The sequence below is a fragment of the Oncorhynchus keta genome, chromosome 5 (assembly GCF_023373465.1).
Source record: "Oncorhynchus keta strain PuntledgeMale-10-30-2019 chromosome 5, Oket_V2, whole genome shotgun sequence".
In the NCBI taxonomy this organism is placed as follows: Eukaryota; Metazoa; Chordata; class Actinopteri; order Salmoniformes; family Salmonidae; genus Oncorhynchus; species Oncorhynchus keta.
Window position 1 is genome coordinate 30925349 of NC_068425.1, and position 20240 is coordinate 30945588.

The following is a 20240-nucleotide window of genomic DNA, read 5'->3' on the forward strand; positions in this document are numbered from 1 at the left end:
TTGACTTTGTTGTCCTTAAGCCATTTCGCCCCAACTCGGAAGTATGCTTGGGGTCATTGTCCATTTGGAAGACCCATTTGCGACCAAGCTTTAACTTCCTGACTGATGTCTTAATTTTCCGGCCTCATGATGCCATCTATTTTGTGAAGTGCACCAGAACCTCCTGCAGAATTGCACCCCCACAACATGATGCTGCCACCCCCGTGCTTCACGGTTGGGATGTTGTTCTTCAGCTTGCAAGCCTCTCCCTTTTTCCTCCAAACATAACAATGGTCATTATGGCCAAACAGTTAAATGTTTCTTTAATCAGACCAATGGACATTTCTCCAATAAGTACAATCTTTGTCCCCATTTGCAGTTGCAAACCGTATTATGGCTTTTTTATGACTGTTTTGGAGCAGTAGCTTCTTCCTTGCTGAGCAGCCTTTCAGGTTATGTCGATATAGGAATCGTTTTACTGTGGATTGAGATACTTTTGTACCTGTTTCTTCCAGCATCTTCACAAGGTCCTTTGCTGTTGTTCTGTGATTGATTTGCACTTTTCGCTCTAAAGTACATTCATCTCTAGGAGACAGAACGCGTCTCCTACCTGAGCGGTATGATGGCTGCGTGATCCCATGGTGTTTATACTTGCGTACTATTATTTGTACAGATGAACGTGGTACCTTCAGGCGTTTGGAAATTGCTCCCAAGGATGAACCAAACTTGTGGAGGTCTATTATTCTTTCTGAGGTCTTGGCTGATTTCTCCCATTTTTCCCATGATGTTAAGCAAAGAGGCACTGCGTTTGAAGGTAGGCCTTGAAATACGTCCACAAGTACACCTCCAAATGGCTAGAATATTGTCAATTAGCCTATCAGAATATTCTAAAGCCATGACATCATTTTCTGGAATTTTCCCAGCTGTGCACACTTAAAGGCACAGTCAACTTAGTGTATGTAAACCTCTGACCCAGTGAGTTATAAGTGAAATAATCTGTCTGTAAACTATTTTTGGAGAAATTACTTTTCATGCACAAAGTATATGTCTAAACCGAATTGCCAACACTATAGTTTGTTAACAAGAAATGTGTGGAGTGATTTAAAAACTAGTTTTAATGACTCCAACCTAAGTGTATGTAAACTTCCGACTTCAACTCTATCCTTTACTCTGAATATTTTGAAAATGGCGTGTTTATCTGCCAGAGGAATTAATATGGAGGAGACATTTTCTGGAGCCAACTCAGGGTCAGGAATACAGGAGACAGTGACTAAATCAAACTAGAACATGTTTTGTAAAAACTTTAAAAAATGTCTCTTTTAAATTTAACAAGAATTAGTATATTGCTGTTTCGTATTCCCAATACAAACTATGGGACAATGATCACTGAGAACGTTATGCAAATACTCCACGACACATTATTTGGGGTTATTAGTAAGAATTAAATTAATCAAAGAAGAGTTCAGTTTTTTTCATATTTAGCAGTGTGGGTTTTGAGATCAATTGAGTCAGAGTAAAATCAATACATATCTTAAATGGATCTGAGGCTGTGGATGGCCAATCCAGATTCTAATCCCCTAAAATGACCCAGTCCGAGGACAGAACAGGTGTTAAACATTCAAAATATTGCACCAATAGCATCCGTCATGGCAGCAGGGGGGCAGTACATACCAGCAACAAATACATTTGTATTTTGGTTTATCGACAACCAGGTCGTCAAATTTGTTGGGAATAAAAATATTTATTTAATAAGTCACTTTCTGAGCACTTTTACAATGGGCAAATATGTATGGAAGGTTTCGTTCAAATCAAAAGGGGTGTTGTCAAAAAAGCATTTGAATTCTAGTGATTTATCCTGTTTTATTAGGCACTGTTAGAACAGGATAAGACCCTGTTTTAATAGGCACTGTTTGAACAGGATAAGACCCTGTTTTAATAACCCATGGAATTTACGATGCAATGATTGAAACGAAGGAGAAGCTTTATAAATTTAGTTGCTTTATTATTAACAGGAATATCTTATTAACAGACAGGCGGATGCAACTACCCTCAGAACGTGTTGGACTGCGTCCCAATACTCTTAGCAATACTGCAGACCGATGATGAAAAGGAAGTAAAATAGACTTCACTCTATAAAAATATGTTCCATAACCGTAGTCTTCAGTGTAATTAAATGTAAAAGATATTGGAAGTAGCCTATGAACCGATCATAAACTAAATATAATAATGTTTGTGTGTCCCTCAAGCTCATTTCTGGGATAATTTTTTATAATTGTACATTTAATGTGTAGTGATTTTGCTGCATTTGAGCTTTTTGATTGAGTTTTTGCCCCACCAATATTTTCATGTTCAAATCTCAGACCCGGCTCACAGCACACAGCTGGTGAGGTGAAGGGTGGAGGGTGAACCCGGTAATGGTGTGAGATCCAGATCATCCTCTGTTACTCCAGGAGGAGGAGAGAAACGAAAGCGCTGCAGGAGGGAGGTGAAGAAGAGGAAGAGCTCAATCCCTGGCCAGACCCTCCCCCAGACACACCCTACGACCTGCGAGAGAGACCAAAGATACAGAAAATAGCATGAAGTCTGTCCAAAAGGCAACATGAATTGATCTACTTCTTGCAATGAAACAATTAGTTATATAATGAAGTTAATCTACCTGCAGAAAAGGCCATGAAGGCGTCCCTCTTGACAAATCCTCCCTGCTCATCCAGAAAGTGTGAGGGGTTAAAGGTGTTGGGGCTTTCCCATTCGCTATCATCCTGAAGGACCGACGTCAGTAGAGGAATCACAGACGTCCCCTGCAGTAAGGGTGAAGCACAGGACCCCTTATTTTCAGAGTAAAAGTGATGAAACTTTGTTTAATAGGAATGGATTGCAACTTCAGGCAGAAATACACTTATGGCATGCCCATACTCCAATATTTCACAATAATGTGTTGTGATCTGGATGCCGTCTTTTTGCATCCCCCAAATGTGGAATCCTTACCGATATCATGGACAGTTATGGTTTGAGAACATTCCAAGATTTGAAAGATTCATACAACTCCTTTTTTCTATATTTACTACTAAAGTCAGCTATGCTGGTCTACAGAGTCCCTTGGGAAACCCAACTACCAAACCTTACAGTGATAGATTTATAAATACACTATCTGGGCTCCCAAATGGACTGATCTCTATAATATATAAACAACTTTTGGAAAGCTCATATTCTGAGCTAGCCATTTAAACAGTATGGTCCACAGATCTAATTCAATCTGAACAATCATTTAACTGGAACAGAATATAGATGTCACGTATACTCCCTCTCCGGCGCACTAGGTCACCAGGCTGCTCATTATTATATACACACACCTGTCACCATCATTACGCGCACCAGCACCTCAGACTCACCTGGACGCCATCACCTGCCTGATTACCTTCCATATATTACTCCCTTTGGTTCCTTCCCAGGCGTTGTTTCTGTTTCCCAGGCGTTGTTTCTGTTTCCCAGGCATTGTTTCTGTTTCATGTCTGTTTATTGCTATGTTTAGTTTATTGATTAACTCCCTGAACTTGCTTCACGACTCCCAGCTCACATGTTACAATAGAAAAATATGACCTTGGCATCCTGTAATCCCAACCATACATGTATACAGGTGGATGGGAGGCATGTTTTCCAGGTGGGGAAGGAGGATGCGGGGTTGGATAGGGACTGAAGGGGGAATGGATTGGGCTTCTATTTATATGCATTTCTTTTATTGTTTTTGAATCTGTAACTACCCTTAAGAAAAAAATAAGACAATATGAAGCTGGTCACAAAATAAACAAAGAGATTTGGATATCCAGGTATCTGACCTTTTGATGAAATATCCCTGGAAGGTGACATCTCGGCTGGTGGTGTGAGGGACGGCCATGGGTGCAATGCTGGCCAGTCTCTGGGTCTCATGGATCACTGCATCAGTGTAGGGCAGGTTCTTCTTGTCCTCTACCAAGGTTTGACGACTTCCTATAACCCTGCTGATCTCCTCCTGGACCTGATCTGAGACAGAAAGGAGGGAGGGTTGGAGTTAATACAGTGAAATGTACACTGAGTATACAAACATTAAAAACACCTGCTCTTCTTTCCATGACAGACTGACCAGGTGAAAGCTATGATCTCTTACTGTCTTGTTAAATCCACTTCAATCAGTGTAAATGAAGGGGAGGAGACAGGTTAACAATGGAGTTTTAAGCCTGAATACAATTTAGACTTTATTTAACCAGTTAAGAAAAAATTCTTATTTACAATGACGGCCTACCAAAAGGCCTCCTGAAGGGACAGGGACTGGGATTAAAAATAAGTTAAATATAAATATAGGACAACACACACCACGACGAGAGAACACAACACTACATAAAGAGAGACCTAAGACAACACAGCATGGTAGCAGCACATAACATGGTACTAACATTATTGGGCAGACAACAGCACAAAGAGCAAGGTAGAGACAACAACACATCACGCAGAGCAGCCACTGTCAGTAAGACTGTCCATGATTGAGTCTTTGAATGAAGAGATTGAGATAAAACTGTCCAGTTTGAGTGTTTGTTGCAGCTCGTTCCAGTCGCAGCTCGTTCCAGTCGCAGCTAGCTGCAGCGAAATGAAAAGATGATCGACCCAGGAATGTATGCGCTTTGGGGACCTTTAACAGAATGTGACTGGCAGAATGGGTGTTGTATGTGGAGGATGACAGCTGCAGTAGTTATCTCAGATAGGGGGGAGTGAGGCTTAAGAGGGTTTTATAAATAAGCGTCAACCAGTGGGTCTTGCGACATGGATTGTGTATGTGTGCCATTCAGAGGGTGAATGGACAAGACAAAAGATTTAAGTGCCTTTGAACGGGGTATGGTGAAGGTGCCAAGCGCATCGGTATGTGTCAAGAACTGCAACGCAGCTGGGTTTTTCACACTCAACAGTTTCCAGTGTGTATCAAGAATAGTCCACCGCCCAAAGGACATCCAGCCAACTTGACAACTGTCAAAAGCATTGGATTCAACATGGGCCAGCATCTCTGGAATGCTTTCGAAACCTTCTAGAGTCCATGCACCAACAATTTGAGACTGTTCTGAGGAAGATGTTCCTCAGTTAACGTTTAACCTTCATTAACCAAGCCATCCTTGTCTAGTTTCATAATATATTCTTCAATCTGGCTCTTTGCCAATGTTTATAACACCATGAGTGCTTTACTGTTTAATGTCTGTGTGTCACAGGTGGCACCTTAATTCGGGAGGACGGGCTCATAATAATGGCTGGAATGGAATCGAACACATGGTTTCCATATTTATTCCATTCCAGCCATTATTATGAGCCGTCCTCCCCTCAGCAGCCTCCTGTGGTGTGTGTGCGTTCATGTGTTTGTGTTTATATCAATCCTTACCCTGTATATGGGGGTACTTGGCCATTAGCAGCAGACCCCAGCGCAGGGTTGTCCCGGTGGTGTCGGTACCAGCACCAAACAGGTTACCAACACTAAATACCAGGTTGTCGTCATGGTAGAAAGAATCCATATTGCCAGATTCCTAACAGAAACAAACCCTCAGATGACATGAGTTATGTACAGTCAGTCTTTCGTCAACTCTGAGCCAAGAGAAACTCACATGCATAGTATTGATATTAGCCCTCTGATTACAAAGACCAACAAATGTTTTTAACATCATCCACATGAGTCACAGCAAAATGTTTTTTTATTAAAACTGCATTATTGATTAAGGGCTTGAAAGTACGCATTTCACTCTAAGGTCTACACCGGTTGTATTCGGCATGTGACAAATACAATTTAATTTGAATTGAAAATCGTTTCTATGATCTCATACACTATTTTAGTCCCATCTTTGATTATTATTAACCATGACCGCGCACCCGGCCAAACCCTAACAATGCTGGCCCAATTGTGTGTCGCCCTATGGGACTCCAATCATGGCCGGTTGTGAGCCAGCCTGGAATCAAACCAGGGTCTGTAGTGATGCCTCTAGCACTGAGATGCAGTGCCTTAGACCTCTGCGCCACTCAGGAGCCCCCATCAAGCATTTCACACACATTATCTGGATACTGACAGTTAGAACTTGGTGGCCTATAAGAGCTACACTAAAATAGGCTTTAGAGGAGGCAGGTGAACCTGCAATAAGACGAGATCCTCTCTAAGCATTACAGGGATATGGCTCTGAATATGTACAGCAACAACTCCCCCATATGCATTCCTGTGTCTTATGTAGATGTTATATCATTGTATTGCTGATGATGTATCAAATTAATTATCTATGTGAGTCTCATAAATGGCTAATATATGAATACATATCTGATGTTAGCAAGTTATTAATTGTATTAACCTTATTTCTAAGGCTACATATATTAAAACGTCTTATGGGCAGGTGGGACGGTAGTTACATCACAAATGGTCCTTTTGTTCGATAATATCCTTTATATCAATAAAAACTCAGTTTAGCTGGCACGCTTCAGTCAATAATCCACACAGTTTCCCTCCATAAAAATGCATACAAAATGAATCCCAAACATTACTAATAAACTTTTCCAAACAAGTCAAACAACGTTTATAATCAAACCTTAGGTTCCCTGATACGTAAATAAACAATAACATTTAAGACGGAGAATCGTTATTGTCTTTACCAGAGAAAAATACCAAAGAACGCGCTCTCTTTCACACGCTTGGAAACACTATAGCGAAATGGGAGCCACCTAGAAAAAATACAATTTCTGGCTCATTTTTCCAAAAACCCAGCATGAAACTCTTTCTAAAGACTGTTGACATCTAGTGGAAGCCCTAGGAACTGCAATCTGGGAGGATTTATAATAAAAGTGATAGCCATTGAAAATAGTGGTAGGCTGAATTTCTTTTTTTGGGATGGTTTGTCCTCGGTGTGTCGCCTGCCATATCAGTTCTGTTAAACACAGACATCATTTGAACAGTTTTAGAAACTTTAGAGTGTTTTCTATCCTAATGTACCATTAAAATTATATGGTTAATATAATATGGGCTATTTGTTTGCCATTTCCTGTGTAGCTTATCAGAGATAGAAACAATATGGAAAATAACAAAAGCAAACAAAACAGATAATCAACACATTCTTTTAAATCAGCTTGAGGAACTGTTTTAGTGTTTGAGTCTGAGTTTACATGTGATTCTACTGATACAGATAAATAGTTAGATCCTCCCTCAGCTGGCATTCAGTCAAACTGGTTGAATCAACATTTTCCACATCATTTTAATTAAATTATGTTGAATCGACGTCGAATAGATGTTGAATTGACGTCTGTGCCCAGTGGGATGTTAGTGTTGGACAACTGAAGTTAGTTGTGTTTTTCAGCAGTAAAGTGAACCACAAGGTGGTGTAATAAGTACTATAAACCCGGCAGTTTTGTTCCTGGATACTGATTATCCGAATGTCTTGGTAACTTAGACAATATACCACTAGTGTGGCGCAAAATTACTTATTTACTGTTCTAATTATGTTGGTATCAAGTTTATAACACCAGCAAGGCACCTCTGGGTTTTGTGGAATATGGCCAATAAACAAGGACTGTATACAGGCACTGCACTTCGCATCATGCAGTGCCTTTGCTGTGGTAAATTGACTAGATACCACCCCCCCTCTGACCTTATTGATTAATTATATTCTGTATAGTCATACTGAGCAATATTAATGCAACACTTTGTTATGAATGAGTGAGATGCAGATTCTGCATGAAGTCTTCATACCTCCAGGGTCTGCTTTCGGACGAGGAACGAGTCCACAAAGCCTCTACACATATGAGGGTTCAGAGTCTCCTTCAGGCCCCTCGCCAGCTCTGTCACCTCCATCTTCAAATCAGCAACATTCTTTTTCAGATGTGTGAGGTTGTTTATCCACGGACCCAACCAGGGAAACATGTTGTACATCTACACAGAGATTCAGGTAGAATACACATAAAACAATATTATATTAATTATAACACACCACAACTATGATTAGATCATTAAATACAAATGTGATGCACATAAATATGTAATTATTAGTTGTGAGCACCAATAGTGATATTCAATATTATTTGATATCGATATGAGCAAGGCATATTGTAATGTCAGTTTATTATTTGTACTATTCTGTAAAAAGAACACATTACTTTTCCTGCATACACAAAACCCTCAAACAGACCTCAACGGCTCTAAATTTAGCATATTTCATTAATTGCCTGTTGATGGTCCTATAATATAGGCCTCCCTAACTAACCAGTATGAATACAATATTATAATAACAGAATATTCACACCTGGCCCAACCGACAATCTTGCTAACAGTTGTCTGAACTTCAAAGAGCCATGGAAGTGAACAGAAAAGTGAACATACACAGGTGCAATATATTTTATGCAAACCGATACGATATGGAATCACAAAAATGGTACTGATAGTGATATAATTTTGTATATCGGTGCCCATCACTAGTGATTATTTAACCATATTATATATAATAATTAAAATGATATAATTAATTGTACAAAATATTTTATCAATTTAGCAGACGCTCTTATCCAGAACGATTCACAGTTAGTGCATTCATCTTAAGATAGCTTGGTGGGACAATCACATGTCACAGGCATAGTAAGTGCAATTTTCTCAATAAAGTAAGCAAAATCAGAGCTAGAAACCTGTTGTTCAGGAACTTTTTTGGGGGGGTGGGGGCGAGGGGTTTATTTAAGATACTTTTTGAGGAGGTAGAGTTTCAGGTGTTTTCAGAAGATGGGCAGGGACTCTGCTGTCCTAGCTTCAGGGGGAAGCTGGATCCACCATTGGTGTGCCAGGACAAAGAGCTTGGACTGGGCTATGAGGATTTTATTTGTTATGAATATTGTATATAATGATGTATAAGCAGCTTGGTAATGGGTTATAAACTGTACAATAATGGTTTATAATAAGTTTACTGGCCCATCAAGTAAAGTATAACTGAGTATGTACATTTTAATTTGCAAGAATTCATAACAGGTGTTCTGTGTCCTTGTTTTATTGATTGCACTGAGACAGACATTATTTACTCAGAAAATACAGTAAAAACATAATGGTCTGAATAAGCAGACTACCTGAATTGATGCAGAACCTATAAGGTGAACATTCTCATTGACCCTGTCCACCATGCCTGTGAATAGGGGGTCAGTGTATTCAAACCGGCTGCCGTAGACAATGGCCGAGATTATGTTGGAGACGGCATAAAGCACAGGCTGTGCTGTGTCAAATGCCTTACCTGTAATAGACAAAACATCTAATTAATTACAAAATAAGCTTTCCAGAACCCACACGATCACTTAGCAAGCCAATTAGCCATTTACTAATAATGTGGTTTAAAATAGCCTGATTTGTAACCAGGCAATTAAGCCTAGGCATCCCCTATACATACATCATACTACTTCTACTACTAGCGTAGAGATACTGATTCTCTTACCCTCATGTTTTTCCAACACTTCAATCAGGTAGGGGATTTCCTCTAAGATTTTCTCCTCACTCCCTTTCTTGCCCATCCCAAAGTCTCTAAGGTTTGTCAGGGCAAAGCGCCTCATCTCTTTCCATGAGTCTCCATTGGTAAACAGAATCCCTGTAGAGAACGTAGTTTGTTTCCATGACAATTCAAAGTGTAATATTAATAAATGATATTTACTATAATATGCCATTTAATAATGATCATGTACACACATACACACACATATATATATATATATATATATATATATATATATATATATATATATATATATACAGTGCCTTGCGAAAGTATTCGGCCCCCTTGAACTTTGCGACCTTTTGCCACATTTCAGGCTTCAAACATAAAGATATAAAACTGTATTTTTTTGTGAAGATTCAACAACAAGTGGGATACAATCATGAAGTGGAACGATATTTATTGGATATTTCAAACTTTTTTAACAAATCAAAAACTGAAAAATTGGGCGTGCAAAATTATTCAGCCCCCTTAAGTTAATACATTGTAGCGCCAACTTTTGCTGCGATTACAGCTGTAAGTCGCTTGGGGTATGTCTCTATCAGTTTTGCACATCGAGAGACTGACATTTTTTCCCATTCCTCCTTGCAAAACAGCTCGAGCTCAGTGAGGTTGGATGGAGAGCATTTGTGAACAGCAGTTTTCAGTTCTTTCCACAGATTCTCGATTGGATTCAGGTCTGGACTTTGACTTGGCCATTCTAACACCTGGATATGTTTATTTTTGAACCATTCCATTGTAGATTTTGCTTTATGGTTTGGATCATTGTCTTGTTGGAAGACAAATCTCCGTCCCAGTCTCAGGTCTTTTGCAGACTCCATCAGGTTTTCTTCCAGAATGGTCCTGTATTTGGCTCCATCCATCTTCCCATCAATTTTAACCATCTTCCCTGTCCCTGCTGAAGAAAAGCAGGCCCAAACCATGATGCTGCCACCACCATGTTTGACAGTGGGGATGGTGTGTTCAGGGTGATGAGCTGTGTTGCTTTTACGCCAAACATAACGTTTTGCATTGTTGCCAAAAAGTTCAATTTTGGTTTCATCTGACCAGAGCACCTTCTTCCACATGTTTGGTGTGTCTCCCAGGTGGCTTGTGGCAAACTTTAAACAACACTTTTTATGGATATCTTTAAGAAATGGCTTTCTTCTTGCCACTCTTCCATAAAGGCCAGATTTGTGCAATATACGACTGATTGTTGTCCTATGGACAGAGTCTCCCACCTCAGCTGTAGATCTCTGCAGTTCATCCAGAGTGATCATGGGCCTCTTGGCTGCATCTCTGATCAGTCTTCTCGTTGTATGAGCTGAAAGTTTAATATAATAATAAATATAATAATAATATATGCCATTTAGCAGACGCTTTAATCCAAAGCGACTTACAGTCATGTGTGCATACATTCTAATATCTGAGGGAATGCAATAACAAATCATTTGAGTTTTCAGTCAAAAATAGTGACTACTTCTATAGTGTAAATAATCTATAGCCTACATCTTAGTAGTTTTGCATTTGTTGCTATTCAGATCACAGTGTTTAAGAAACAAATGTTCAGTGCAGGTTATTATTGTTGTTTACAGAATAGGTCTAAATGCCTGAATCCCTGGTTGTTATCTATGTCCACTTGCTTGTTTAGAGGGACGGCCAGGTCTTAGTAGATTTGCAGTGGTCTGATACTCATTCCATTTCAATATTATCGCTTGCACAGTGCTCCTTGGGATGTTTAAAGCTTGGGAAATCTTTTTGTATCCAGATCCGGCTTTAAACTTCTTCACAACAGTATCTCGGACCTGCCTGGTGTGTTCCTTGTTCTTCATGATGCTCTCTGCGCTTTTAACGGACCTCTGAGACTATCACAGTGCAGGTGCATTTATACTGAGACTTGATTACACACAGGTGGATTGTATTTATAATCATTAGTCATTTAGGTCAACATTGGATCATTCAGAGATCCTCACTGAACTTCTGGAGAGAGTTTGCTGCACTGAAAGTAAAGGGGCTGAATAATTTTGCACGGCCAAATTTTCAGTTTTTGATTTGTTAAAAAGTTGTTCGTTCCACTTCATGATTGTGTTCCACTTGTTGTTGATTCTTCACAAAAAAATACAGTTTTATATATTTATGTTTGAAGCCTGAAATGTGGCAAAAGGTCGCAAAGTTCAAGGGGGCCGAATACTTTCGCAAGGCACTGTATATATATATATATATATATATATCTGCCAAAGTATCTCTGCATCCTTTCTGGTCATGATCATCTGTAACTATTTTAGATGACAGCCTGATCTCTGTATTCACCATTCTAGTCTGATATCTGCATTCACCATTCTAGCCTGATCTCTGCATTCAACATTCTAGCCTGATTTCTGCATTCACCATTCTAGCCTGATTTCTGCATTCACCATTCTAGTCTGATCTCTGCATTCACCATTCTAGCCTGATCTCTGCATTCACCATTCTAGCCTGATCTCTGCATTCACCATTCTAGCCTGATCTCTGCATTCACCATTCTAGCCTGATCTCTGCATTCAACATTCTAGCCTGATCTCTGCATTCACCATTCTAGCCTGATTTCTGCATTCACCATTCTAGCCTGATCTCTGCATTCACCATTCTAGTCTGATCTCTGCATTCACCATTCTCGCCTGATCTCTGCATTCACCATTCTAGCCTGATCTCTGCATTCACCATTCTAGTCTGATCTCTGCATACACCATTCTAGCCTGATCTCTGCATTCACCATTCTAGCCTGATCTCTGCATTCACCATTCTAGCCTGATCTCTGCATTCACCATTCTAGCCTGATCTCTGCATTCACCATTCTAGTCTGATCTCTGCATACACCATTCTAGCCTGATCTCTGCATTCACCATTCTAGCCTGATCTCTGCATTCACCATTCTAGTCTGATCTCTGCATACACCATTCTAGCCTGATCTCTGCATTCACCATTCTAGCCTGATCTCTGCATTCACCATTCTAGTCTGATCTCTGCATACACCATTCTAGCCTGATCTCTGCATTCACCATTCTAGCCTGATCTCTGCATTCACCATTCTAGTCTGATCTCTGCATACACCATTCTAGCCTGATCTCTGCATTCACCATTCTAGTCTGATCTCTGCATTCACCATTCTAGCCTGATCTCTGCATTCACCATTCTAGCCTGATCTCTGCATTCACCATTCTAGCCTGATCTTTACATTCACCATTCTAGTCTCAAATGTCAGAAAGGAGTGGTATTATTAAAAATTAACTTGTCAGCTGTTGGATCACTTTCAACCAATCAGAGGACAGCCTAATTCAAACACAGTATTTTGCAACATTGTTTGTTAAACCCAACCACTGTTTCTGCGAGGGCACTGATTGGACCAGACATTTTCTGGCTTATTCCAAACGCCAATCTACTGGATAAAGGGCAGGCTGATATACATGCAGCAAAACAGAATGGTGAATGCAGCAATCAGACTTGTTCCATTAGGCTATAATAAGACTTTCATCAGATTGTAATGCATTTATGTTCCAACTCATCTCAAAGTGTCTGAAATTGATTGTGTATCTCAATAAAGTTTATTTAAAGTAACTGTTAGTTGGAAATCTCACTTTTAAAAGTTCCTAATTTGTTAACTCATACCCACAATGTTGTTGACTCATCCTATGCTCATATTTGTGGCCAACACATACATTGGAGAACAAACGCATGGATTACTGTTTAAGCTTGTTCATAGACTGCTTCAGAATAAGGAAATCAATAAGACAGGTTGTCATTAGGGTGAACTATCCCTTTAAGAATAGGACATAGCCAGCATAAGAGTAAAATATCATTACCATGTCCTTGGTTGAAATCATAGAACACAGGAGTGATGTCCCTGTCCCCAAAGTCCTCTGCCTGGTTGACCAGCGCCTGCTTAACCGTCTTGTATCCTGCCAGAACAACAACTTTCTTGGGTCCAAAGTGAACCGTGAAGATGGAACCATATTTCTTGGAGAGCTGGACAGATAAAGTATACATAAAGTACACCAGAGACTCAGTTATGTCTCATAATATTATATGACTAACCACATAACTGGACATCACATACAGCTTGTTTAACATGTTTCAGTCAAGAAATAGCATGAAGACAGTGGTTTACAGTTTATGTCAGACCTACGTTCAAATACCAGTCAATGTAATTGAATTACTTACAACAATTAGTATTTAGACAAAGTTTTTTATTGGAAATACATTTGGAAAGTATTGGTGTCAAGCTCCCACTCCCAATGTCACTGGTCTACTAACCACTGGTCCTGGCAACCCATCATTATGCACACCTGGCAACCATCATTATGCACACCTGGCAACCCATCTTTATGCACACCTGGCAACCCATCTTTATGCACACCTGGCAACCATCATTATGCACACATGGCAACCCATCATTATGCACACCTGGCAACCATCATTATGCACACCTGGCAACCCATCTTTATGCACACCTGGCAACCATCATTATGCACACATGGCAACCCATCATTATGCACACCTGGCAACCATCATTATGCACACATGGCAACCATCATTATGTACACCTGGCAACCATCTTTATGCACACCTGGCAACCATCATAGTGCACACCTGGCAACCATCATTATACACACCTGGCAACCCATCATTATGCACACCTGGCAACCATCATTATGCACACATGGCAATCCATCTTTATGCACACCTGGCAACCATCATTACGCACACATGGCAACCCATCTTTATGCACACATGGCAACCATCATTACGCACACCTGCGACTCATCATCAGTCACACCTGGACTTCATTACTCCCTTGATTACTTACCCTTTAAAAAGCACTATTTTATAATCCGTCATCAGATAGTATTGTTTGTCTGGTCATGTCATTAACTGCACCGGTCATTAACTGATCCTATGTTACAAGTGGCATGTATTTACAACTACTTGTTGTTTTTATTTGATGCAGTTGTTTTTGGCTGTGTATTACTAAATACTCAAACACAAAATGTCAAATACTTAAGTACACTATGTATTTGAACCCAGGCCTGTTATAACAAGATCCCTGAAGGGATATTTCTAGGGTGCATCTCGGACGCCGAAGACGTGGATGTCGATTATGTCAGCCCCCCGCACCTCTCTGATTCAGAGGGGTTGTGTGAAATGCGGAAGACACATTTCAGTTGAATGAGTTCAGTTGTACAAATGACCAGGTATCCCCTTTACATTCAATATTCTAAAGTGACCTCATCTCTTTCCTTGCAACACATTGGTCACTGTCACAAAGTATTTTGTCCATAGCCTGGTTCCCAACAAAAAAACATCTGGGACCAGGCTACTTGGGCAGGACATATATATCTATTGAAATACACTACAGAATAGAACATTAAACAACATTAACCAGCTAATAGCATATACAATGTGCCAGAGTTCATTCATCAGTTTGCTTACTGAACTTTTCAAACCTGGTGAAATAGCAAAAAACAGATCAAATCTAACAGATCAAATCTCACAGATCAAGTCAACCTCAACATGTTTTGTTCTGAAAGCAAAGGATGACTTCATCTTACCTCGCAGAGAGTGCAGTAGGGCTTCTTGAGGTCCAGCTGGAGCATGTTACCAAGCAGGGGCAGCGGCCTCGGTCCTGGAGGCTCCTTCCCCTGTTCCTCAGAGCTGGAACCAGAGGAGCGGAGGTAGAGGACCAGTAGAAGCAGCACAGTACCCAGCAGGGTCACTGTGCTTGATGTCTGTAGAAGACCTTCTATAAGAGACATCTTCAGACTGAGCTCATACACCTTATACTGGGCTAAAAATACAACACACCAATGCTCAGTTATGGAACAAGTGTGTGTGCTCAGAGAACTTCCACGACAACAGAACTCCAATGAATGCTATTTGTATAACCTCCCCACCCCACCTTAGTGGAGCAAGATGGGAAGAGGGAGGGTACAACCTCAGAGGAGGAGCTAAATAATGCAACTCCAGCAGGTCTGTCTACATATAATTGTGAAACTCACATGATCTCACCTGCAGGTCATTGACAAACTCTCCATATGCTTTGTGTCCTGGTCTTTCCAGAAAAGGTAATACATCGAAAGGCATTTATACGCCCGGTGAAATGGAATTAGGCTGATAGACCAGATTAACGCATGTAAACTTTAATCATATTTGGGATTTGATTGTGTTACTAAAGATCTTCAGAAATCCCCCTCCGTTGTCTATCTACTTTGAAAACTCTATAAATATCATATAAATAGATAATACATTTCTGATTTACATATATTTACATCTCCAATCATATATAATAACTTTTTAGACACTTGAAGGTGATCCACATTTGATGTTTTATTTGTGGAAATACACATTGGGCCCAAACTCTCTCCTCTGCAATATTGCCTCATAAATTGCAGCTGTATCATGGGCTTCCGATGTGCTGTCATTGTGGTTGGGTGATTACATCCAAACTCTGCAAACTCACAAAAGTGCACAACACACAAGAGTTGAAACAAAGGTTACTTTCTGTCAAAAAGGTGTGATTGCTGAGGGTTATGAATCAGGGTAATTTAACATATGGTGTAAAGTCTGGTAGAACCTGACCCAGGGATCATTGACCGTTCTTAATCCTACATAGCTCCCTGTTAACCAGCAAGTGAATAGCCAACTTGTCCCAAAAGAGCCGAGGGGGAAGTTGGAGAAGAATTGGCATAGTGTGTTACTTTTTGGAACAGTATTTTTGCTCACGGCTTTGTGCTTACAGGAGCAGTCATGTTATATATAGTGTAGGTTAACAGCAAGGATAATCCTCTATCATATGTCTTGATCATACAGATATCAAAAGATAGAATTAACCCTTGCAAAGGCTTCTGGGGTTGATCTCAAAGGCTCTCAGTTGACTTATTGTCTGCTGTGGGTTGATATTCAAACTGGCTAGGTAGGTTTAGACTCTCAGAGCATTCACATCTGAGTAAAGCCAGCGTGTCTATGTATGCTTGTGACTCAACACTATACACATCAGCTACTAAAAGGAGTGAAATTACTGCAGCATTTAACCCATAGGAGTCTAAGCCCTGCCTAAGCCGGGGGGTCTAAGCCATATGGAATTATATTAAGAATGTCATACCAAGGATCATTTAGCTATTTGATTTAGAATTTTAAGACCCCTTTTTTAGTGGACTTTACTGCTATAAGCCCATAGAAATGCATTGAGTAACAGATTCACAACATGGAACAACAGATAGTCCCCCCAAAAATCAAAAGGAAGTTTGTTCTGAAGTGTCTGTCCTATATCTGAGAGATACAAGAAAGATCAGGAAACATATACACTAACGGTCAAAAGTTTGGACACACCTACTCATTCAAGGGTTTCTCTTTATTTTGTACAATTTTCTACTTTGTAAAATAATAGTGAAGACATTTAAACTATGAAATAATGCATATGGAACCATGTAGTAACCAAAAAAGTGTTAAACAAATCAAAATATAAATTATATTTGAGATTCCTCAAAGTAGCCACCCTTTGCCTTGATGACAGCTTTGCACCTTCCTGGACTGCTTTTCAAATAACAGGTGTGCCTTCTTTAAAGTACATTTGTGGATTTTCGTTCCCTCTTAATGTGTATTCTACAATGTAGAATTATTAACATAACGGAATTATTAACATTATTACACTCAACGGAACGACTTGATTAGTGTAGTGTCAACAACGCAGCTACTGCCAGCTAGCCTACTTTAGCAGTACTGTATCATTTTAATCATTTTAGTCAATAAGATTCTTGCTATGTAAGCTTAACTTTCTGAACATTCGAGACGTGTAGTCCGCTTGTCATTCCAATTTCCTTGCATTAGCGTAGCCTTTTCTGTAGCCTGTCAACTATGTGTCTGTCTATCCCTGTTCTCTCCTCTCTGCACAGACCATACAAACGCTCCACACCGCGTGGCCGCGACCACCCTAATCTGGTGGTCCCAGCGCGTACGACCCACGTGGAGTTCCAGGTCTCTGGTAGCCTCTGGAACTGCCAATCTGCGGCCAACAAGGCAGAGTTCATCTCAGCCTATGCCTCCCTCCAGTCCCTTGACTTCTTGGCACTGACGGAAACATGGATCACCACAGATAACACTGCTACTCCTACTGCTCTCTCCTCGTCCGCCCACGTGTTCTCGCACACCCCGAGAGCTTCTGGTCAGCGGGGTGGTGGCACCGGGATCCTCATCTCTCCCAAGTGGTCTTTCTCTCTTTCTCCCCTTACCCATCTGTCTATTGCCTCCTTTGAATTCCATGCTGTCACAGTTACCAGCCCTTTCAAGCTTAACATCCTTATCATTTATCGCCCTCCAGGTTCCTCGGAGAGTTCATCAATGAGCTTGATGCCTTGATAAGCTCCTTTCCTGAGGACGGCTCACCTCTCACAGTTCTGGGCGACTTTAACCTCCCCACGTCTACCTTTGACTCATTCCTCTCTGCCTCCTTCTTTCCACTCCTCTCCTCTTTTGACCTCACCCTCTCACCTTCCCCCTACTCACAAGGCAGGCAATACGCTTGACCTCATCTTTACTAGATGCTGTTCTTCCACTAACCTCATTGCAACTCCCCTCCAAGTCTCCGACCACTACCTTGTATCCTTCTCCCTCTCGCTCTCATCCAACACTTCCCACACTGCCCCTACTCGGATGGTATCGCGCCGTCCCAACCTTCGCTCTCTCTCCCCCGCTACTCTCTCCTCTTCCATCCTATCTTCTCTTCCCTCTGCTCAAACTTTCTCCAACCTATCTCCTGATTCTGCCTCCTCAACCCTCCTCTCCTCCCTTACTGCATCCTTTGACTCCCTATGTCCCCTATCCTCCAGGCCGGCTCGGTCCTCCCCTCCCGCTCCGTGGCTCGACGACTCATTGCGAGCTCACAGAACAGGGCTCCGGGCAGCCGAGCGGAAATGGAGGAAAACTCGCCTCCCTGCGGACCTGGCATCCTTTCACTCCCTCCTCTCTACATTTTCCTCCTCTGTCTCTGCTGCTAAAGCCACTTTCTACCATTCTAAATTCCAAGCATCTGCCTCTAACCCTAGGAAGCTCTTTGCCACCTTCTCCTCCCTCCTGAATCCTCCCCCCTCCCTCCTCCCTCTCTGCAGATGACTTCGTCAACCATTTTGAAAAGAAGGTCGATGACATCCGATCCTCGTTTGCTAAGTCAAACGACACCGCTGGTTCTGCTCACACTGCCCTACCCTATGCTCTGACCTCTTTCTCCCCTCTCTCTCCAGATGAAATCTCGCGTCTTGTGACGGCCGGCCGCCCAACAACCTGCTCGCTTGACCCTATCCCCTCCTCTCTTCTCCAGACCATTTCCGGAGACCTTCTCCCTTACCTCACCTCGCTCATCAACTCATCCCTGACCGCTGGCTACGTCCCTCCCGTCTTCAAGAGAGCGAGAGTTGCACCCCTTCTGAAAAAACCTACACTCGATCCCTCCGATGTCAACAACTACAGACCAGTATCCCTTCTCTCTTTTCTCTCCAAAACTCTTGAGCGTGCCGTCCTTGGCCAGCTCTACCGCTATCTCTCTCAGAATGACCTTCTTGATCCAAATCAGTCTGGTTTCAAGACTAGTCATTCAACTGAGACTGCTCTTCTCTGTATCACGGAGGCGCTCCGCACTGCTAAAGCTAACTCTCTCTCCTCTGCTCTCATCCTTCTAGACCTATCGGCTGCCTTCGATACTGTGAACCATCAGATCCTCCTCTCCACCCTCTCCGAGTTGGGCATCTCTGGGGCGGCCCACGCTTGGATTGCGTCCTACCTGACAGGTCGCTCCTACCAGGTGGCGTGGCGAGAATCTGTCTCCTCACCACGCGCTCTCACCACTGGTGTCCCCCAGGGCTCTGTTCTAGGCCCTCTCTTATTCTCGCTATACACCAAGTCACTTGGCTCTGTCATAACCTCACATGGTCTCTCCTATCATTGCTATGCAGACGACACACAATTAATCTTCTCCTTTCCCCCTTCTGATGACCAGGTGGCGAATCGCATCTCTGCATGTCTGGCAGACATATCAGTGTGGATGACGGATCACCACCTCAAGCTGAACCTCAGCAAGACGGAGCTCCTCTTCCTCCCGGGGAAGGACTGCCCGTTCCATGATCTCGCCATCACGGTTGACAACTCCATTGTGTCCTCCTCCCAGAGCGCTAAGAACCTTGGCGTGATCCTGGACAACACCCTGACGTTCTCAACTAACATCAAGGCGGTGTCCCGTTCCTGTAGGTTCATGCTCTACAACATCCGCAGAGTACGACCCTGCCTCACACAGGAAGCGGCGCAGGTCCTAATCCAGGCACTTGTCATCTCCCGTCTTGATTACTGCAACTCGCTGTTGGCTGGGCTCCCTGCCTGTGCCATTAAACCCCTACAACTCATCCAGAACGCCGCAGCCCGTCTGGTGTTCAACCTTCCCAAGTTCTCTCACGTCACCCCGCTCCTCCGCTCTCTCCACTGGCTTCCAGTTGAAGCTCGCATCCGCTACAAGACCATGGTGCTCGCCTACGGAGCTGTGAGGGAACGGCACCTCAGTACCTCCAGGCTCTGATCAGGCCCTACACCCAAACAAGGGCACTGCGTTCATCCACCTCTGGCCTGCTCGCCTCCCTACCACTGAGGAAGTACAGTTCCCGCTCAGCCCAGTCAAAACTGTTCGCTGCTCTGGCCCCCAATGGTGGAACAAACTCCCTCACGACGCCAGGACAGCGGAGTCAATCACCACCTTCCGGAGACACCTGA

General features: G+C 42.1%; 1 protein-coding gene across 1 annotated transcript; it reads right to left on the reverse strand.

Moving 5' to 3' along the window:
* Window positions 1-1955: 1955 nt before the first annotated feature.
* LOC127930148 (cytochrome P450 2K4-like) lies at window positions 1956-15369 on the reverse strand. Its single transcript, XM_052519592.1, is given in 11 exon segments — window positions 1956-2394; window positions 2397-2487; window positions 2489-2523; window positions 2636-2781; window positions 3816-3996; window positions 5375-5516; window positions 7712-7891; window positions 9067-9227; window positions 9426-9575; window positions 13298-13460; window positions 15044-15369. Coding segments are annotated over 11 exon segments (1512 nt in total). The 5' UTR covers window positions 15248-15369; the 3' UTR covers window positions 1956-2335.
* Between the last annotated feature and the right edge of the window lie 4871 nt (window positions 15370-20240).